At 48.3% G+C, this 21827-nt stretch overlaps 1 protein-coding gene across 5 annotated transcripts in view; it reads right to left on the minus strand.

Moving 5' to 3' along the window:
* The window catches only part of RNF213 (ring finger protein 213), a 55397-nt gene extending 33579 nt beyond the window's left edge, over window positions 1–21818 (minus strand). Inside the window, exons 1-24 of one of the 5 annotated variants that reach the window (XM_080398383.1) lie at window positions 19916–19984; window positions 18657–18790; window positions 15888–16216; window positions 14673–15359; window positions 13862–14031; window positions 12986–13144; window positions 12517–12710; window positions 12024–12304; window positions 10588–10859; window positions 9359–9547; window positions 8636–8834; window positions 7880–7935; window positions 7418–7571; window positions 6771–6926; window positions 6029–6127; window positions 5094–5216; window positions 4530–4710; window positions 3748–3921; window positions 3309–3467; window positions 2429–3021; window positions 1970–2135; window positions 1123–1340; window positions 423–563; window positions 54–215 (exon numbers count right to left, since the gene is read on the minus strand). In XM_080398383.1, coding sequence (XP_080254509.1) covers window positions 54–215; window positions 423–563; window positions 1123–1340; window positions 1970–2135; window positions 2429–3021; window positions 3309–3467; window positions 3748–3921; window positions 4530–4710; window positions 5094–5216; window positions 6029–6127; window positions 6771–6926; window positions 7418–7571; window positions 7880–7935; window positions 8636–8834; window positions 9359–9547; window positions 10588–10859; window positions 12024–12304; window positions 12517–12710; window positions 12986–13144; window positions 13862–14031; window positions 14673–15359; window positions 15888–16216; window positions 18657–18747 — 4953 coding nt within the window. In that variant the 5' untranslated portion in view covers window positions 18748–18790; window positions 19916–19984. Of the gene's footprint in view, window positions 1–53; window positions 216–422; window positions 564–1122; window positions 1341–1969; window positions 2136–2428; window positions 3022–3308; window positions 3468–3747; window positions 3922–4529; window positions 4711–5093; window positions 5217–6028; window positions 6128–6770; window positions 6927–7417; window positions 7572–7879; window positions 7936–8635; window positions 8835–9358; window positions 9548–10587; window positions 10860–12023; window positions 12305–12516; window positions 12711–12985; window positions 13145–13861; window positions 14032–14672; window positions 15360–15887; window positions 16217–18656; window positions 19405–19915; window positions 19985–21007 lie in introns of those variants that run through there. The other 4 variants (XR_013929895.1, XR_013929896.1, XM_080398382.1 and 1 more) reach the window with 4 other exon arrangements.
* Between the last annotated feature and the right edge of the window lie 9 nt (window positions 21819–21827).

The raw sequence follows: 21827 nt of genomic DNA on the forward strand, positions 1-21827 counted from the left end.
CAAAATCCAGCCCTGGCCTTAACATCAGAAACCCATTGGGTCTGAAATCTGACCTCAGAGAACTTCTCCACCTCCAAGCCTTGCTCTCCCTTTGCAGACATGAGCATCAGTTTGTTCTGCAGTTCACGGAGCTCTGCCAGAGAGTATTTCCATGATGCTTTGTTATCCCCAGAGCTCCCTGGCAGGGTGAAGCGCAGGACACTGTCCAGAGAAACCTGCCAGAGAGTAAGTTATTAGCACTGATGTGCACTGAGGTTCTACTCCTGAGGTAGTGTTTGCCCAGCAAGGGGAACACTTAGGAGGTAGCAGCCCCCAAAACAAGAACCATGCAGAGTGAGAGAAATGCTACAGCACATTTCTGACAGTCACCGACATGCCAGGGGCATTGTCTGCAGGAGGGAGGGAAAGCCGAGCAGCCTCACCTTTTGGCCATCAGCTGGTGCTGTGAGAACATATATTCCTCTGCTGTTGATGGCAGCTGCCAGTGACAGTGATGACAGCTCCACAGACCCATGGCTCTCTTTCACTGTTTTCAGCCACTCCAGATGTTGAGCTGAAGCACGCTGTGGGGAAAAAAAGACATGGCACTGCCCTCATCACTCTGACTTGGCACTTCTTTCCAGGATTCCATCTGTGTTCAGGACAAACAGCTTGGGCTGGCTTAAGAGTTTCAGGATGGGGAAAGAAGAAAGGAATGACTACTGGCCACAGCCTGATCCTTCTGCACCGCTGTTCTTTACCAACACCACAGGAAGCTGAACAGAGCCCCACAGCATTTCAATGCCTCTTGCTATAGAAACGTGCCCTGCTGCAAAAAATAAGAGAGTTCCCAGCCATCCGCCTTCCCTCTTTTGCATCATCACTCAAACACTTGCAAGAGCAAATCTATACCATGCTAAAAGCTTCAGCGGCAATCTGGAGCAATCCATACTATACCACTTGCGGTTGCTGTGGTGAATTTTTGTGCCACAGAAACATGATTATTATTTTTTTTCTAATAATAAGAGCCGCTGTGATGTCCCTACACAAGTGTGACTTGCTCTGTGCAGTCAATCTTCCAGCCACTCTTGGAAGGCAGAAACGCAAGAGGATGTAGAGAGGACCTGGTCCAGCAGAACTCACCAGTTTCTTTGGAAGACTCTCATCACTGTCCAGGGCTCGCCACAGCTTCTTCAAGCAGTGCATGAAGTCCTCAAACCCCGAATCTTGTCTAAGCTCATAGAGCAGGGAAGAGTAGCCATGCACGCTGTCATGGAAACACGCCACGCGGTCCACATCCATGTCATTCTCCCCAGCAGAGATGGATGCCAAGTCTACAAATACCTTCAGCTCATTTATATCTTAAATGAAAATAACACGTGAATGAACAACAAATGAGGCGGCTTTAATGTAATTCCACATCACCACCTTTTGCAGAAAATGCAGAAAGAATGCCTTTGAACTGCACCCCCTCTGCAACTTCCCTCCACCCATCCTGTCAGCAACTTTACTAGGCGATTCATCCACATGAATGACATCCTTGGCCCTGCCTTCTCCCCGCATTCCATGAACACCCAGCCAGGACAGGAGCAGTGCAAAGAGTGTGTGTGTCTGCATGTAAGACAACTGAGCTGGGCAGACACAACTAATCAGAATGCTGGCATCCTGTTAAATGGATGGCTTCTGTTCCCTCAAATAACCAATCTGAGCCGAATAGTAGCAGCTGTTACAACCCTTCACACCAAGCCCAGCTATCGGGCAGGGTAGCTACTGTGCGCTGCACGAGACTACAGCAGCACAGGCATGTTTAAAGGGACTATTCATAGCACATCCCACACCAAAACCCATAAGAGATGCTTGTAACCATCAATACCAGAAGCTGTGAAGGCATAAAGCAGATAGTACTAGAAGGGATGCCAGTTTGTGTGGGGGCAGAAGGAATGCCATATCCCTGACCTATCTACCTAATTCCTAGGTGAGCAGTACACACCTTGCAGCGCTTCTCTGACCCAGCAGACAAACTCCTTCTGCTGAGCCAGCTCTCTCAGACACCCACGACGGTTCAGAGTGATCCCCTGCAGCAGTCTCTTAGCTTGCATAAGCTCAGGGCTGATGGAATCCAGCTTTTGTGTCTTGTACGATTCAAGCTTTTCTGTCTATAAAGCAAGTGGTGCAAACATTCAGTCTGAAAATGGGAATACAATCCATTCTCTAGCGGGGAAAGCAAAGCCCTCTGCAAAGCCACACCCCAAACAGAGGAATACCATCTTCTCTCTTAAGAAAGATTACACAAAAGCACTTTGTTTAAACACTTAATTTTTATCTCAAATAAGCATTGTGGGACAGGGAATAGCTCTTGACAGACTGGGATAGACTTGTGGAAAGGTTCAGATCTACCTGAGCTTTCTAGTCAACACCCTGCCAGTACAGAGCTGAAGTGGATACTTACTATGTCCAACAACTTCTCCAGGATACTGAAGTCACCCAAGAGGTTTAAACTCTCTTTGACACTGGCAATGATCTTCGCAGCATCAAAAGTTAAATGCATTTCATGGTATTGCTGTATCTGCTGAAATCGCTGAACAACCCAATCTCTATCTTCTCCAGGTCTAAGCTCACACAGAGTATTTAGTTCACTTTTGATATCTTCAGGATGACTTATGAATTCTTGAAAAATTTTATCAACTGCAGAAAGTGTGAGACTTCCAGATCTGAGATCATCATACAACTTTTCATAGTTCACAAAGCAAGGGTGGATTAGACTGCTGAAGACATTACCAAGGTCCAATGCAGAAACAATTCTCTCTTCCTCCTCCTCTTCTGAATTTTCATACTCCTCTCCTGCCTTCTGTGCTGCTTCCTCCCAGAACTGCTCGAAGATCAGGCTATCCTTAAAAGAGTGCATTTTCTGGGCAAATTCTTTCAGCTTTGGGCTCAAGCTGTAGAAGGTCTGTAGGGGTCTCTCTCCCACGTTCACAACGGTATTTAGTCTTTTAGAGTTAAGATCTTCCAAGTGTTGAAATTCTACTTCACCTACATCCACTTCAAAACAGACAGACAGGTCAGAGACAGATCAGATGTCTAGCCTGTGTCCAGCTTACTTCATCTAATCTGCCGAGCTGCAAGATGCTGCTGGGCATGTGGACCCTTACAAATATCACATGAGGCATAAGCACTCACTTGATCCCTCAGATGCTCTAGGTTTACTTCCCCCACCTCTCCTCACCCTTGCTGTGGTTTAGAATAAAACCTGTTTACAAAACCTAGTCACTTTAGTGAAAACTGTTTTCTGGAGTTGCCACTTTCAAATTACTCCCCCAGAAAACTACCTTTCACAGATGCTTGCACCTTCCTGCACATGCTCAGAAAGGTTCCTATTGCTTTTTTCTCTTTTTTGAGAAGCGTTACTTCTTCTTGCCTCCTCTGCAGCAATTCTTTCAGTTCTTTCTGGAGCAGTTCTTTGTCTTCGCCTAAGAGCCACTGGTGCTCTGAAAGAAAACTCATGTGTAATCACAAGACAGATACTTCCCACCCCCTGCACCCATAACTCAGGTTTAGATTTTCAGAGTCACAAACACCACACTGAAATGCAGACAAACAAACAGGAGCTGAGAGTTCAGTATAAAGGACAAAGGCAAGGGCAGCACTGCTAACTGCTGAAGCACCTAATCAGCATTACTGATCACCGAAGTAGGTTAACCCAGTAGACCATCCATCACTACAGTGATGCCATAAGCCGACAATGCCACCTTTGAAGGGTGCTCTTACTTATCTCCCAGATACAGATGAACTGCTTCTCATGCTGGAAAATCTCTTCCAGATGTTTCACAAGGATACAGCCCTTCTGGATGTCATTGTTGACACCCATAAACACTGAGTCTGCTGTGGCCATGACATTCTTTGCTTCATCCGTAAGCTCTTCTAGGAGCTTTGTGTTTGTTCCTATTCCAGAAACAAAGCATGTAAAACCTAGATCAGCCCTGCTTCACAAAAAATAGACAGAATCAATAACTATTCAATGTCATGATACAAAGTCCTTCCATTTCCCATTTGAAGCCCTACCCAAAAGCCTGTGAACTTATCACACCACCCTCCAGCCCCTCATGTTTTCCTGAACAGTAACAGCCAGGATCTCAGGAGCACATTCAGAAACCTTCCCATGCAGAGCCCGTACACAAAACCTGTGGAAGGAACAAGCAGTTCCAATCCATTCACACGACCAACACTTTTGCATTTTTTGTGTAGCAATAACTTATTAGAACTTCTCAGAGAAAGAAGTTACATTCCACAAATCCACTTGACCTACAGGTTCAGCAATCCAGTACAAGTCCTGAAGCTGCTGCAGTGGATTAGCATAAGAGGAATACTAGCTCACTCTTCCTTAGCCTTTCCTCTCCAAAAACAAAGACTGAATAACTTGAGCTTTGAGATGGGGATTAAAACAAGAGCAGGACAATTTTTCTGTATTTGTTTGCTGCTCTGCAAAGTGGGAGTTGCAAGGCAGAGCACAGCTTTTTATAGACTTCTATAAATATAGCTAATAGACATACCATTAAAGCTGAAGATATGTTTGATGTCAGGCCACGTAAGCACGTGGTGCAAAATCTTGTCAAAATCATCCTCAAACTGCCCAGTCTTGATTGGCCACGACTTCACAATAATAGTTGAAACGAGCTGACTGAATCGGCCCACGTTGTAGGAAGATATCTTCTCGAGGAGATTGATCTGAGTCTGCATGAGGCACACAAGACAGCAGGGAAGAATGCATCAGGGTTTTGGATTACACTGTGTCCATCCATCTCAGGGTCAGGCACTGATGTCAAGTCACACCTCCAGTGCTGAGGCATATTCCAAGAAAGCTGTATGATGTGACTGGCGCCAGAAGCCATGATGGCAAAAGCATTACAAGTATTTTTGATGGACCCTTTTAAGTGCATCCTCATTTCCTGATTTCTTGCCAAAATGTTTTTTTCGTGGTTTAACTTAAATATTCCACAGCAAATCAAGCAATGAGAGCAATGCACAACTCTCCTTCAACCACAACACACATTCCTATACCATGCAACACAGAATTTGACTTTTCCTTTTCCTGCCTTGAGGGGGAAATACAGTACCTGGCAAGCTGCAGTTACAGCCTCTGTGGCACAATCACGGAAACATGACTCAATGGAAGACTCAAGTTCTGTAAATTGGCAGTGCTGACAGCAGTAGACTAAGATTTGGTTAACTGGAAGCTCCTGTAAGGCAAAAAAGCAATTTCTTATCAACTTAAAGTTTCCAAAGTGGTTTTTTTTTTCTGAAAGCATAAAGGAGTGCTGCTATTAAGACAAAAAAAGGAACTAAAGTAAAAAATTTTAAGTTTCCTAGTAGAGCCAAGCACCAGCCCATTTACCAGGGCCTGGAAGAGAAACAAAACACAAATAAATGTCTGGAAAATCTTTTCACTGTTTCCATCTAAAATGTGTGATTACTTAATACGCATCTCTCCAAGCCAAGCTTCCACCAGACAATATTTGTTTCCCGATTATACCATGAAAATCAATGCCTTCGAGAATTTTGCAACTAATGTAGAAAGGAGAAAAGATGATCCACAAGCCTGATTTAGAGGGGACCTACACATTTGGGAGCCTGGATGACAATTTCTGCACAATGAATGAAAAGAGACAAGCACCAATTTTGCTTCTGTAAGTCCCCGAGTGCTTATTTTACACCACTGTATCTTACAACTAAATGGATGGTAATTGCTTGCAATGTGCAATTTCCTTTAAAGCATTAGGCTGTCACTCACTGCTGGAAACAGATCAGCACTACAGCCAGGCCAGCAGGCTACTGGAGCCTCTGACACCAAGAACACAGCCAGGTACATTTCCATGTCCAATCTTTGAGCCTCCAGAATATGGTTTATAACAGCAATGGCAATTTTTATGACCAAAGCCACAGCGTTTTCATGCGCCTATTCAGGGCTCTAGAAGCTATTCTCTAGGTAGCACGGATGACTGCCTCTCCGCTCTCAACCTGGCCCGCTAGCACTGCCTGTCGTCCCCCCTACCTCCTGAATTCTTCTCTTCAGATCTGTAAGTAAAGTCCCTTTCCACTTCTTGGTGAACTGTTCATCTGGACAGCTGATCTTCACAAATTCATCCCAGGCCTGCAGGTGAGAAGCAGACAAACCCACAACACTAAGTGCTGAGATTTAACATTCAAATCCAGAATGCAAGAGCTATGCTGAGGGGGACCCCCACTCCCGTCCTTTCAAATTTTTCCATCCAGAGGAAAAAGAGCGCTCCCAGTTGTCAAAACGTCCCAGTGTCAAAATGTCCCAGTAGCTAAAGGAGACGTTTGGATGAACCACTTCCACTTTGATGCTGGAAACGGTGCCAGGGAAGGCTGGGAGCAGCGTGGATCGGACTGTAGGGAGCTGCTCTGCACTTTGCCTGCTGGAAGGCCTGAAGGACAGCCAGTAGGACACACAGAGCGAGCCAGACCACAGCTCCAGCTAAATGCCAACAAGGGGAAGCTCCTCATCCCAGCAGTGCCTCTTGGAACAGCCAAGAGAGGATAAATAAGGTGAGCTGTGCAGCACCCGTTACAGCCCTTTGTCTTTCAGCCCAATAGTGTTTCCAACAAGGCAGCTTCTCAGCCTCAGTGCTCTGTACTGCCTGTCCCCATCTCATTCCTCACCCAGCCACAGCACCTACAGTTCCCAGCAAAGAGCCATGAAACTCCAAACTATATGGTTAAGCTACGGTAAAATGCTTTTTCTATTCATATCATGAGAAAAGGACACATACCCGAGGTTCCCAGGAAAATGAGAACACCACATAGTCCACATATTCTTTCAATAACTTCTGGTTTAAAGTATTTTTGAACCAGGTTCGAGTCTCTCTCAGAGCTTCATTGAATACTTCTACCACTAGAACTTCCTGCACAGCATCTCTTGGCACCTTCTGCACACACAGGAGAAGAAGAAATAAGAACAATTCAAGCAGGAAAGCAACGTACAACTAATTTAAATAAATATTTCTAAGACAGAAGGCCTAAATGCATCAAAACAGAAACATGGCCAAAAGACACCCACTACTGCTTGAATAAAAGATGGAGGAAGGCTGGGAAAATGCAATGCTTACAAATAGTTTGTGCTTAAGAATGCTTATTCCAGGAAGTAAAGACAACATATGTCTAAGGGAAAAAACAATCAGACATAAAACAAAACCCACGACAGCCAGCCAAGGCATTGGACCTTATTGTCAGTAAGAAGAATCAAAACCATTAAATGATTTCACAACTTCTTGAAAGTACCACAATCTCAGTTAATTTAGAGTATTAAGTTCTCCAAATTGAGAATGGGTATGATCTAAAACCAGTCTGTTTTACTATTTTTGTAATACTTCTAGATATGTTGTTCATATCAACCCATGAATGGTTCCCTGGTACTCACTTCTGTAGGCTGAAGTTTGGCAACCTTCGAAATCATCGTGGCAGAAGCGGCAGGAATCCTGAACCACTTCCCCAGCTTCGTGTACTTGCAGGCCTTCTTGTGTAGATTGAGGCAGCAGTTCAAGTAGGACTGCCAAGACCGAGCTTCCAGAGGTCTGAAGAGGATAAAGGAATAGAGTATTAAAAAAAGGAATAAAGAGGAAAAATTTCTTTTCTGTTCAGAGAAAAGAAAAAAAAAAAAAAAAAGAAAAAACCCACCAAATTCAATACAGCATGGCAACTAACCACCCTTCTCCCTCAGCTGACTTTTTAAAAAATGTTGCTGTCAGAGGAATAAAAATACAAGATTTGCTTATTCATATAGATACCAATGCATACATTTAAGCTAGAAATATAACCCCTCCCCTACAGGGATAGTGTAAATAAAAAGGATGATGCTTTCACAAAAGTGCACTTCAGTTACCTGGCCTGTTTCTCATCCAAGGTACGCAGCAGTCTCTTTAGAAGACTCTCTATTACCTAATAATGGAAAGAATTATTAAAAGAATGATGGAATGAAATATTAAACTGTGGAAGGAATTTTACAGACTGGTTTCTCATTAGCTGAGGTGATGCTGCGAAAGAGGGAATTCACTATTCTTCCATACATTCTCCAACGCTTCTATAAATACACCATAAAATTGCAAAAAATATTTACTGGATGTCAGAGTCAACATATAGGTGGCTATTATTTGTACAAACAAAACCTGCACTTCTTACAATCTAAGGGTTTTAAATTTATTATTATTAATTGTAATGTCCAGTTCCTGCTGTCCTCACACAAATACAAGTGTTTTCACAACAGGCGGGAAAATCTCTCAAACCAGCAGCACCTTGCCCATACCTCCAAGAACTGTGCAAAAACAGTTTCAGGCAGCCACCTGAGGATCTCAGGGTTAAAGTACTGGCCATCACTGACTAAGAGCAAAGCCAGATAAGCAGACCCTTCTCTCACCAACATCAACAAAGTTTCTTGCTACAGATGCACTATCTCATCTCCTCTTAGGAGTCTCCTACTTCAGGGCAACTGGTTTTGCTTTTCACTAAATTTGAAGCTCTTTGTGCTCCAACCTGCTACCAACCACATTCCCTCCAGTGACAGTCAGTCCTGCTAAAAGGCATGCTACAGCCCAGTTTCAGCCTTTATACCTCAGCTGGGTAAAGCTTCCAGAAGACAAACCTTAGAACTGTTGCAGAAAAGGTCAGCATTCTCTAATCTGTAAGAAACACCTTGAAGAATAACTAACAAATCACTGGAGAACTCTTCTATAAATTCAGCCAGGCTCTCCAGGGGCAGCACAGAGATCCAGGACTTGACCAGAGTCTTATCAAGCTCCATCAAGTACTTCTTTTCTTTCATTAGTTGCAGTAGGGTCCCCCTGGAGGGAAGACAAAACAAAATCTTCACATTTTCAAGGTACAAAAGGCTAAAAGTTTGTTCAGCTGACAGAGTATTCTTGTTCTCACTTCTGTGCTTTGTTCATTTACAGCTGAAGATCAGTAGAAGACCTTGAGACTCAGTGATCACAGAAGCAGTGTCAAACTACTAAGCAGAAGCACTCAAGGAAAATAAACTCCAGGTCTTGCTCAGATTCTGCACAATGCATCTCTCATGACCTGCTTTAACACACGGGCATCACCAACCACGCAAGCTGCTCCACAGCTTGCAGGATCAAGGGCTGTTTGTGTCTGAAAGGAAATACATTGCACAGCTTTGCTACACACTACAATCTCTGAATAACCAGTATGCATGCGTTCATGTATCCCAAATACCCACCATCAACATGCTATGTTTCTTACTTCTTAAAAACAAGGGAGAAAAAAAAAATAGATAAAGTAAGGTGATCACCGCCAACTGCAGTGTTAAGGCACTGTATATAATTAGTAATCCTGGAAAACTCACGTATCTTGCTTCTTCCTTGTTTCAGCAAACGGAAGCCCTTCCAGCCTCGCCCAGGTATCTTCTTCCATTGGCAAGTAGTTATGCTGCGAAGGAGCAGCAAGGAAATGCAGAAGAGGAAGAATCCACACCCACTGCTCCACTTGCTCATCAATGCATCTCTGGCACAAGTTTGTCAGGTGAACCTTCAAACTAAAAAAAATAAAAAAATGTTAGACACACACACACACAGAGCTTTTTCCAGGACTCAAGTGTCCTGCAGCAGGGAAGGATACACCTCAATCTTGCTGTGTACCTTCACATAACGTCTGGTATTTTAGCTCAATCTTATCTCTATTGAAGTGTATATATGGTAAAAGTTTAAGATTCAAAGCTGTAATCTCACCCAAATCTCCCCACACAAACCCTACTAATATAGCACTAGGAAGTGCCAATACTCTATCTAGTTTCCCAGTGAGCTGCCCCAGCTCAGCCAGGGACTGGGTGACACCCGTGCAGAGTCACCCATTCTAGAGACAATTCTCTGCCTCCTTGGCTGGGCTGAAGTACTACAAAAGGTCTCCAAAAGGAAATTTCATAGCTGCAGCTGTGCAAATGAAGAACTAGAAATTTGAGTGCCAAATAGATTGTTTTCTAACTGTTTAATAAGTAGGCACTCTGAGGAAAAAATCAACAGAAAATGTGTAATGATGCATGTCGAGAGACAAGAAGAATCCAAATACGGCATTTAAATTTAAATGAGTAAACACATGACGATCCCGACTCCTGGAGTTTGTAAGTATGAACAGTAAACATGTAAGAAGCTAGAAACTGCTTGACAGAAAAGGGATAACAAATAAGATTTTAATATATAAATAAAACCCGAATAGTTTTAACTCAATCTGCTACTCTGGCAACAGAGACAAGTTGCAGTAAGGGAAATCCTGTTTGGACAAAAAGAAAATATTTTTCACAGAGAGAAAGGTATGTGACTGTAAGAGAGCCCCAGGCAGGTTGTGCAGTTCTCATCCCTGGAGTTTTTTAGAACTCCACTGCAACCTTGTCCAGATATTAGCCCTGCTTTGAGCTGGATGTTGGAACGGACACCTCCAATGGTACCTTCAAATCTGGTTTTTTTTCCAATTCTCTGACACTAGAGCACTGAATTCCTTATTGTTTTATCACAGGGTGCTATACCTGCAGCAAAACCAGCCCAGCTAGTTACCTTATAAGTGCTCCAGTAACATACATACCTAGCAAGTCCTGCAAAAGCCTTTTCAATATCATTAATCTCATCCAGTATGGCTTGTTGTGACACCTTATTATCCAAGCACAAGAGGCTACACAGGTCAACCAGATCGCTTTTAGATGCTGGAAGCATGAAGAAGTCAACTACTACGAGAATGGTGAGCCCCAGAGCTAGTTTACTTTTTATTACTAGGTCCTCCCATGATGCTTTTGCACCTTCTGGTGCAAGGAAAGGAAGAGCAATTTTCTTCATATACTTTAGCAGTAAGTCATTCACCTAGGATAAAGAAGGGAAGAAACAAACCAACGACAACATTAGTTCCCCAACAAGTCTTTTTCTTCTGAAGCCATTTTCTTCTGCTGGTTACAGCAAGGACACTTGATAGCCCTGCACACCTCGCAGCACCACAGCAGTAACAGGATCTAAGCACACACCACCACCAGAACATCAGGAGCAATACCCCGGGACCTGTGACAGCTTGGTGCCCCTCTCTGTGCTGCCAGCTCCCACCACTCAGCTACTGCTTCAGCTTCCCATGCCCACCAGAGATGGGGAGTGTCAACGGACCAAGGCAGATCTCAGGAAGGGAGCCAGCGAGCTGAGCAGTTGGACACCCAGTGCTGCCTTAGGTCACCATCACATGCCACAAGCAGGTTTCAGCTTCCCAGTGGACTCTGGGTTGGCTGGGAGTCAAAGGAAGAAAGATTTCTGTCCTTACCCACAGCCCCTAAAAGCTACTCTGAAACTACGTCCAGGGAGTCCATAGTACTGTGGTGCCTGGTGAAACCAAAAAAAAAAAATAATAATAAAAAAAAAAATCACCCTTCTGAAAACCAGCAGTGACTTGAAGCACCCATGGACTCTGCCAAGCTAGGCCGGCATGCCATCTTGGGAGACTTAGAAACAAGCAGCCCTGACACCGGTCTGAACACTCAAAGACAACGTGACATCTCTGTCATATTCCATAATTCTACCAGGTAAGAAACTTGGGACTCCAGAAGCCCTGTCTGCATCACTGCGTAGAACCGGACCAGGAGGAGCTTGTCTCAAACAAATAAAAAGAAAAAAAAAGGCAGGTTTGGGGTCAAAGACTGGGTCAGGTAAGTTGGTAACAGAGTGACAGGCAGCAGAACTCAAGGGCCAGGCTTAGAAAATTAATATCTGGACACAAAACCCACTCAAGTAAGAAGTTACCACATCACAGCTCTGCCGCTGACCAACACGGGATCCTCAGAACAGCACCTAATTGCAAAGGTGTGACTGAAGTTCCCAAGGCAGACAGGGGCACTCTCCCAAAAAGGATTCCTGCTCGTTCTGTCACACCTGAACTTTTTTTTGACTGGAAAAGCAAAATTAACCCAACAAGGTCAACAGCAAAATGGAAAGTTGTGTGTTTAGTAACAATATCTGTTTTCTGGTACCTGTTAGAAGAAAGATTACCTGCTGCGTGCCAAAGTTTAACTCTGTCCATTGCATTTCCACACCATCATGTACCCATGGGTCTGCTGTAACAACATAAAACTGCCTCAGCTGGAAGAGGCAGTTTCTCAGGTTGTTGGGACTCCAGGTTCCAAGAATGCTGAAGATACTTTCTAACATAATATTCGCAGCTATTATCTTCCCATCCACCACGCCTTTATTTTCATCACGAAATAACATATTCTTGAGGTTTTTCATTACAGAAGGCTTTGCACACACAATATCATCATACTGATGCCATTCTAGAATAAGCAACACAGATGAAAACACAAGAAAACAATCATTTGGCAAACACATACACATTTGCATATGGCTTCACTCTCTCAGCTGTCCACAGAAATAACCCCCCTGACCTGTTACGTTTTCAACTTCAGACAGCGCTATCTAATAACAATGCTAGTCCATATGAAGTTAGAGATCATCCCAATATGCAGATCCAGTCAGAAAAGCTCACCTCCATCGTTGAGCAAGTCGCCTCTTATGAATAAGCAGCGATTCACAGGATTACTTGCTACTGAATGCTTGTAAATAAATTCATAGCTCCCTTCACCACAGGTAACCCAATATTTATAATGAATGTGCTTATACACATTTGCTTTTGCAAGAGTTACAGCTCCTTCAATGAGGTATCCATGTTCTTCTAGACATCTAGGAAACACAAAACACAGCAAAGGAAGACAAAGGACATGTCAGCTGATCTCTACACCTCCTTTTCTATGCACCAGTTTGTAACAGGAATGGTGATTATTCTTTCATGATGAAAGTTTTAGAATAGTTATCTCCATTATGAAAACCCTTTCTAGCAATATGCACCTATGGGCATATAGCTACAGTCTTACGTATTAGATGAAATACCACATTGCATCCTGTTCTCAGGAGCCAACACACTCCTGTGTGTCTGTGTGACTCAAGAGGGTACGTACTTGGTGCAGTTCAGCTCACAAACAGCGTCCTCCCAGTCTGTGTAGGGGTAAATGCCTTCACCCCTGATGAACACTTTATGAGTCTCTGGGTTTAGTTTGAAGTCTTTGGATAATATTGCATGGAAATATACTGTAACACCTTCACTTCGGCTCACAGGACTACAGGAAATAATTAGAAGGAAAATAAAAAGAATTACAATTTTTACTTTTTAATTGCACAAATCATTATACACAACAAATAAGATTTGAGCCACTAGCTTACTGGATACAAGACCCATAAGCTCTGTCAACAGTTCACTCAAACTGATGCTACAGAGCAAGCCTGGCGTAAAGCCTAGTGCAAAAAGGAAAAATGAATTCCTAAAGGCAGCATGAAATGCTCTGGCCACATGTATCTGGGTCACTGCATTGGTGAGCCCACAGAAATACCTCACCCAGCAGTCACCTGAAACAGCTACACTTTATACCTCTCCCAGCACATACAGATTAAGCAAAACAAGTTATACTAATCAAAATAGCTCTTCACACCATTAATTTGAAGAGCTGCATGTGTGAAGCACATGTTGCTTGTAAGAATAAGAAATAAGAGGGCTATCTTTTTTTTTTAATCGTCACATACCCAAAAAGGTTCAAGTACCAAGTGTACCACGTTACCCAGCACATGACCTGTGCTACAACTCCCAATCAAACATTGCCTCTCTTTGGCACGAGCAGTAGTCTCAGTTTTAAGGCAATTCTACTTCCACGTATCCAAGATACATACAGACCAATCTTCATACTTCAGTCCCTCCCCTGCCTCAGTCTGGACTTCTCTAGTCCTTCTCCCATCAAATCCTGTAAGTGAAGAATGCTGGGTAGCAGCAGGGGTGTTCTGACCTTTCTATAACCTTATCCACAGGTTGCTGGTTCCTTTGCTGCTTTTTCTCCTTGCAACTCTCTGTTACAGCCAAGGCATTGACCTTTCTAGCAGCCTTAGGTCCTTTGGTCTGACTTGCCTTCTCAGTGACTTCACCTGGGGTGGTCTTTTTCTCCTTTGTGTCTTCATTCTGCAACAGGAAGATGGGCAATACCCAATTAAACAGGAGGCCCTGGAAGCACATAATCCACAGAAATATCCAACATTGCTTCAGATGGGTGGGGACACCCAGAAATCACAACATATCAACTAGCTTCATACTTCTGGAAATGCTAATTCCCCACTGAGGAAAGCTACTGGTTAAGAAAAACGTTGCATGATTCCAAGAGGAACACAGCCCACACACATTGGCAAGAAGTCAGGCCAACAAGCTATAGGTCCCCAGAGGATAGGGCATAAAGAAAGTGAAAGATAACCAACAGCAATTTACAGCTTAACAGGTCTGTCCCTAAGTGGAGCACAAACACCTGCAAAGCACAAAGATTTCCTCAGAGGAGATCCAAGAGCTCACTGAAGAGCACACCTGGAAGAGCTGGCTGGAGAGGAGACAAGGTCACAGCTCCTGGGGGTAACTGAGCAACCACTCAGTGAAAGAGCAGTGCTAGAACACGTAGGAGAGCAAAACTCAAGAAAACCCAAACGATGTCATAGTGTTCCCAGATTTTTCTCCAGCCTTGTTGTCTTCAGCTTTACTGACAGCACAAACAAGTTCTAAGGAAACTTTTCCCAACTCAACCAAATACTCACCAGAGTGTTTGCATACATGCTTACCTTGGTAGTCGAACAGCTCGCTTTCTGCCTGGAGCCTTCTTCACTCCTCCTAGCCTGCGAGCTTTTGACCACAGGTGGAGTCTTTTTCGCTGGACTTTGATGCTCAGCACAAGGAGCTGCAGGCTTGCTTTTAGGTGCTCCTGTACCAGGAGACAACCCAGAGGAAATGCTTGCTCTCTCCCCTGTTGAGGCCAGTTTCTTATGGCTACCCAAGGACTGGGAATCTGGACTGGTTTCTGGAAGCTGGCCAGTGTCACGGTCACGACTGTCCCCTTCCATGTTACTCCTGATCACTTCTCTGCGCTCTGTGGTACTTCCACCCTCCACCTTCTCCTTTGGGGCTGCAGAGCTTGGAGATGGGGCAGCCACATTGTCGGTGCTGCTCTGCTTTGGTGGGGTCATCACACCTACAGTGCCGTGGCTGTCTTCTGCAATTGCTTCCAGACTCCCAGCTTCCTTTCCCAAGTGACCCAATGCTCTGTCACTTTCATGTGTGCTTCCAATCTCACCAGCAAGTACATCAGCACCTGGTTTGTCTACTTCACTGCCCACAGTTTGTGCCTCTTGTGGAATAACATGTGTACCAGACAATGCTGTGGTTTGAGCTGGTGCTGTGCTTTGAGGAGGCAGGGAGTCTGGCTCCCTGGAGCTGGAAGTACCCTTTTTTGCTCTATTCCTTCTTCTTTTCTATTAAAAAAAAAGAACACCACAATGTCTGTTTATTCATTGTCGAAGAGAAATTCTTTGTCACCTCCTCCATTGCAGCTAGTACCAACATCTTCCTGCTACATTGAGTTAACAGAGAATGATCAGGAAGAGAAGGGACAAGACCAGCTACCATCTTCTATAGCAGGCGAAACTCCTGAGATCAAGAAACTCTTGAGAATTCTGGTTTTAACATTCAAGACTTTCTCAGCACTGAGCCTGATGCTCACTAACAAGACCAGACCAGTTACTAAGCTGAATTCTGTACCATTTCCCTCCATGCAGCAAAGGTTCTGCTGGGGGAGCTGTACCACTCAGCACATCAGCCGCCTGCCTACACAACACTTAATGGAAGCAGATACATCTGCAGTTTGCCTGGAAACACAGGCAGCAACATCGAGATGCAGGCCAAAGGGACTTGTGGCAATGCAGCCCAGCCTCATTGCTTTACAAAAAAGAGCAACAGGTTACCAGCTACTCCTGCTCCTCAACACCAACAAAGAGCCTTACCCTCTTCAGTGACTTCTCAGAAGAATCACCAACCACGCACTGAGGTGCAGTCTCTGAGGTATCACTTGCAGCCGTTATATCCTCCAGCAGTGATGCTCCCTCTTCTTCCCACCCTTCCTGTGTCTCCATAGAGGAGGGAGGCCCTCCTGCAGTGCAGTCAGGTGTGGACTCTGAGGTATTGATCAGAGCTCTTGTGTTCTCCATCAGCGATCCTCCCTCCACCTCCTTTGTTTCAGCAGTGGGAGAATGCCCGTCGGCAACTTCTCCCTTCACCTCTCCTCCAGGCTCTGCTCCTGTATCGGGGACTGGAGAGAGCTTCACCTCTCTTTCTGCAACGGAGGCAAGGTTCATTGTTAAACTGGAGAGTCAGGAAAGAAAATAGTTCTCAGCTGGCGGTGAGCAAGCAGGGTCTGCTGATGACTACACATTTCAATCGAACTGTTGTGGTTTAACACAGCAGGCAGCTAAACAACACTCAGCCCTGCACTCCCTCCACCCGAGTGGGATCACAGAATGGTTTGGGTTGGAAGGGACCTTACATATCACTTAGTTCCATCCCCGCCCCACTGCCATGGGAAGAGACACTTTCCACTAGACCAGGTTGCTCAAAGCCCCTGAATGGGGGACAGAATTGGGGAAAAAAGGTAAAACTCATGGGTTGAGATAAAGGCAGTTTAATAGGACAGGAAAGGAAAGGAAAATTATAATAATGATAAAAGAATATACAAAACAAGTGGTGCACAATGCAACTGCTCACCACCCGCTGACCGGTGCCCAGCCAGTCCCCAAGCAGCAGGCCACCACCCCCCGGCCACCCTCCCTTGCTTTTTTGTTCAGCGTGACGTCGTACGGTAGGGAAATATCCCTTTGGCCACTTTGGGTCAGCTGTCCTGGCTGTGTCCCCTACCAGCTTCTTGTGCCCCCCAGCCTCCCCGCTGGCAGGGCAGCGTGAGAAGCTGAAAAGTCCTTGACTTGGCGTAAACAGCAACAACTAGAACATCAGTGTGTTATCAACATTATTCTCATCTTAAATCCAAAACACAGCACTGTACCAGCTACTGGGAAGAAAGATAACTCTATCCTAGCCAAAACCAGGACATAAACACCACACAGGAGCGCTGTTCAATAGCCACCACTAGCAATGACACCATCCCTCCCTAGCACATCCCTCCTTCCTCTCCAGGGCCCCTGAAGTCTGTAGAAGAATTATTAAAAGAAACCACTGTATTGAGGTACCAATCTATGCCCATCCTACCTCCAGCTAACATGCTACTGGCCAAACCAGCAGGCACTGGGAACCACAGCTACCTGTCAAAGTGCTCAACCACCTCCTAGACGTGCAGTGACAGCACACTGGCATTTTCACAGCCTTCTGGACTGGTTGTGTGACCTCTACCATGCAGCTGAGTGTCATGTCCACGGAGGCATGTGGAACTCCCTTTTTATCTTCAACAGTTTTATCCAGTCCTTAAAACTTGTGAAATGGCAGCTCAGATCCAAGTCAGACGTCAGAGCAGATCTCTACCTTGTGCAGACCTCTTTCGCAGGCTCTTCAGCACTGCCTCTACCCCAATTTTGAGAGCAAAAGCTTTTAACCTCTTTGAGTGAAGATCAACCAACACCAAGAGACATTGATTTCCTCTGTGTATTTCTGGGACCAGGAGCACAAAAATCACAGTGAAGGTAGCTCACAGCTCCTTTGCATATTACAGTCCAAAGGCTGCACTGTGCTTAATGAGAGTGGGTTGTTTCATACCTGAAACAGGCACCCTTCACAATATTGTTTCACATCCAATTTACTAGCACACCATTCTCTGAAGACTTTAAATTCTTTCCTGAGCTTTTCCCTGCTCCTCAGGCACTCTGTTGACAGGGCCTGACCTGCACATATTTACATAGTGAAGCTTCCTGGGCCCCCAGACAGCCTGCACATCTACCTGGCAAAATGCTACAACTTCCACCAACTTTAATCATTGGCAGAAGCAGGGACAAAACTTTCAGACCACCAAAACCAGATGCTTTGGCTGTTTTGCCTACAGCATTTAAGAGCTGGAGATCTTGCATTTGTTACCTTGCCATTCCAGGTTGCAGAAGGATTTGCTAAGAACTGATCTTGTCAGGACTACAGCAGCCTTGTTCTGATGTAGTGTACTATTTTAGGATCCTACTGCTTCATATCAACAAACCAAAAGCAACGCTAGCGGCCCCGGTCATTCTCTGTTTAAGCAAATACAGGATTAGGAAATATTTCCCCCAGTGTAACTGCATTAATTGTGTACTTGATTCTGTTAACTGTTTGTAGGGGCAGGATTAACGTGTTGGCAAACAGAAATTCAAGGAGTGAACTCTAAACCTAACAACGAGCTTAAGACAGGGAGTTCCGTTTCAAGAGGGACTAGATCAGCCTCTGTAATACAGTGTTCCATAAAAACGGCATCAGTTCATTGCCAAAACAGAAACTAGTTCCACACTGGAGATTTGAGCATGGAGAATGTGTAGGAGGCGTCAGCGACTGACTCGCTTCGCTCTCCATCTCCCGCCAGCCACTGCAAAGCAAGGAAAACTCCATCTCCGGCCAGCAGCGCCAGGGACGCTGGAGAGGAGAGCAGCTCCAGCCACCCGCTGCCTGGTTTCAGCTGGGGTCAGAGTTCATTTTCCCCATTAAACCACGACACCTGGCCAGAGCTACATAAGCACCAGTGCCTGCCCACTGCCTCCGGCCAGGGTGCCCCAACCAGCCCCCCGCCATGCCCACCAGCCCCCCCGTACCTGAGGCCCCGGCGGCCGGCTGGGCCCGGCACTGGCTGCAGGAGCCGGGGGAGCCGCCCCCGGGCCCGGCGTGACACCGCTGGCACCTCATCCCAGCCACGAGCCTTCCGGAGCCACAGAGGGAGAGACAGGGATTGGGGCAGAGACACACACAGGCATTAACGTGCGGGAACAAACTCCTTGTCACAGAACCCTCCGCCCGGCCGCTCTCTTATTTTCGGGAGCCACCCCGCGGGCAGGCCAACGGCCGCTCCCCTCAGCGGCACCGGCCCACCTGCCGCGGGGACACCGCCAGCACTCGTACAAAATCGGTAAGGGCAGCCCCAACCGCCCCGCGCCAAGCCCTCTCTACAATTAAACACAGCTGGAAACGCACCGGCGCAGAGCGACCCAGCGGGCCGGGACGCGGGAGGCCTCACGTAATGCCTCAGGGTCGGCCCCTCTCCCCGCCCCCGGGATGCCCGCAGGGCGCCGCTGCTTCCAGGCAGGCGGGGGCCGCGTCCGGTCCCCCCGGGGCCCGCAGCCCCGCCCTCACCTGCACCGCCCGTGGCGGACGCGGGACTGACCCTTGGGCGGAGCCTATATATGCAAATGAGATGCCGCTCGTTCACGGCGAAGGACCAACTCCCACCGCCTCCCGGGCGTATATGCAAATGAACCGGGTGGCTAAGCCAATGGCGTGGCGAAGGGCCGACGGAAAGCAAATGAAGCCCGTTAGGGGAGGGGCGGGGGCGGAGCCGCCCGCGGCTCCCAGTCCGCGCTGGGGGCCGGGGGCACGGGGCACTGGGAGGCACTGCGGGCCGGACCGTGGTCACCAAGGGGTTAGGGGTGTCCCGGGTGAACGGGGAGGACAGAGGAAGAGGAGAGTGCTCAGGAGACAGCCGGACGCACCGGCGCATCGGTGGTTACCGGCGAGCTCGAGGCGCATCGGAGGGCCTGGCAGCACCGCGAGGTCGAGGCTCGCCAGGCGGTCGGGGATCACCGGGGAGCTTGTGGCTCACCGGAGAGTCCAGGCGCTCCGCGGGGTCGGGGTGCACTGGAGGGTCGGAGGTCACCGGGGAGCTCGAGGCGCACCGGAGGGTCGGGGTGCACCGGGAGGCTGCAGCGGGGCCCGGAGCCCGCAGCGCACCGCCCCCCCCGGGCCCGGCGGGAGCCCCCCGCACAGCGCCGCCCGCACCGGAGCCCTCCGCAAACCCAGGCCCGGTGCCCCGGACCGCCGCTCGGCCTGGCCCGCTACCTGCCAAGACAACGCAACTCACCGTCGGGGCGGGGGCCGGAGCGGGGACCGGCACCTGCAGCGGCCGCTCCACCAAGCTGAGCCGCCGCCTCCCGGCGAGTGAAGTTTCGCTTTTCCGCCGAGCCGCCGAGTTTCGTTTCTGGGACGTCACCGCCGCCACCTGGGCCCGCCCCCCGGCCCGGCCCCTCTCACCGGGGCCCGCCCCGCCGCGGCGGCCGGAACCGGGCGGGGGTCCCGTGTCCGCCCCCGCCGAGGGCCTAGCCGGCAGCGGTGACCGGGAGCGGGCCGGACCACCGAGCATCCTCCCGGGCACCGGGGAGGCGCAGCAAAGGGTCGCTCCGGCGGGAGGCGGCGGGTGCTCGGCTCTCCCCGGGGTGCCCCACGGGCCCCCCAGGGCCGGCCCGCAGCGGGGGCTTGGGGGCGCCATCACCCCTCTGGGGGGCTGCTGCCAGCCCGGAGCTGGGTGCCCACCACCCGCTCCAGCTGCCCAGGGCCGGCGGGGCAGTCCCTGTGGGGATGGGCTGGGGCGCAGCTCCCCCTGGCCCTGCTGAGCCCCGGTTCAGGAGCCCCCAGAGCGTCAGCCCAGCCCCGCTGCGGTTCGGCTTTGGGCTGGGGGAGGCACCGACCCAACCCCCTGCCGGGCAGCGTCCCGCAAGCCGCCTGCAATTGCCTCAGACCGGTTATTTCTTCTTCCTGTCAGGTCTCTGAGGTGCTGCAGCGGTAACACGGGCAGCAAACGGCCATAAACAGGCCGTCCGGCTGTGGGAGCGGGGCTGTGACCAGGGTGGGCATGGGGCACCTGTCTCTCCCGTCAAGCACACGTGCCCCCCAGGTGCAGGGATGCAGGACAGGGCCCGTCAGCAGCCATGGGGATGGCAAGTGCATTAGTGGAAAACATCCTGCTGGATGACACAGCTGTCACCCTGTCCCCAGATCCAACCGGGACTGAGCAGATGGGCTCCCTGCAGCCCCAGTCTTTGCTAGTGCTTCCACGCTCACCTGCACACACGGGTTCAAGCATGCATGCTATTTACACACGACCAGCCCTTTTTGCCCCCATACCCTTTGCTTTTCCTACTCTCGCTTCTCCCAGCATCCCAGGGCAAGGGCTTACCTGAGCCCCCTCCTGCCGAGCTCCGGCTCTCAGCACCAGCTCGGGCAACCAGGGCTGCTCTTCACGCAGCGTGGAAAGACGCGGGTCACATCTGCTCCACCTCGGCCCTGGTCACTCCTTGTGCGGCGACACGGATGGAGGGGACAGGAAAAGAGGACGCCGGTGCCCTCCCCGCTCTGCAAATGTTTATCTGCTGCCGGTGCAGCAAGAACTCGCCGCCCAGCGCTGCTCCGCTGCAGAAACAAACACTCCCACAGCCTCCAGCGGCAGCGGCTACTGGCCCCGGAGCTCTGTGGCCCCCGGGCACCTCTGAACTCCTGCAAAACCTGCGACAGCTTTAGCAGGAGGAGCTGTGCCCGAGCCTGCCTTCAGGCCCTGAGCCACAGGGCAGCCCCAGCTTAGTTTCGGTTTCTATTCCTTGGTTTGCTCAGCAGCGCCCAGGAATTAGGAGTTTAATTTTTCCTTCCCACACAAAACGAAAAAGCTTTCCCTCAAGGAAGGCAGAGATCACACTGATTCATTTCCAATTACTGCCTTATTATACCCTCCCCAACGGGGTGTCAGCCAATTCAGGAAAGATGCTTTCTCCCACCACCTGCCCCTCCCAGCCCTGCTGCCTGCCCGTGCTGCCTTTTGCACCCATGTCACAGCAAGGTGAGGACAAGCTGGTGTCACGGTGCCTGTCCCCTGGGGTACCTGGCAAGGAGTAGGCAAGGGGCTGCACCCCCAGGAGGAGACCCCAGCCCCACCCAATGAGTGTCTGGCAGAACACCCCACAAACCACGAGGATCAGTAAAACCACTGATGTCTTTCACAACCC

The sequence above is a fragment of the Falco punctatus genome (genome assembly GCF_963210335.1).
Source record: "Falco punctatus genome assembly, chromosome: 1".
NCBI classification, from domain to species: Eukaryota; Metazoa; Chordata; class Aves; order Falconiformes; family Falconidae; genus Falco; species Falco punctatus.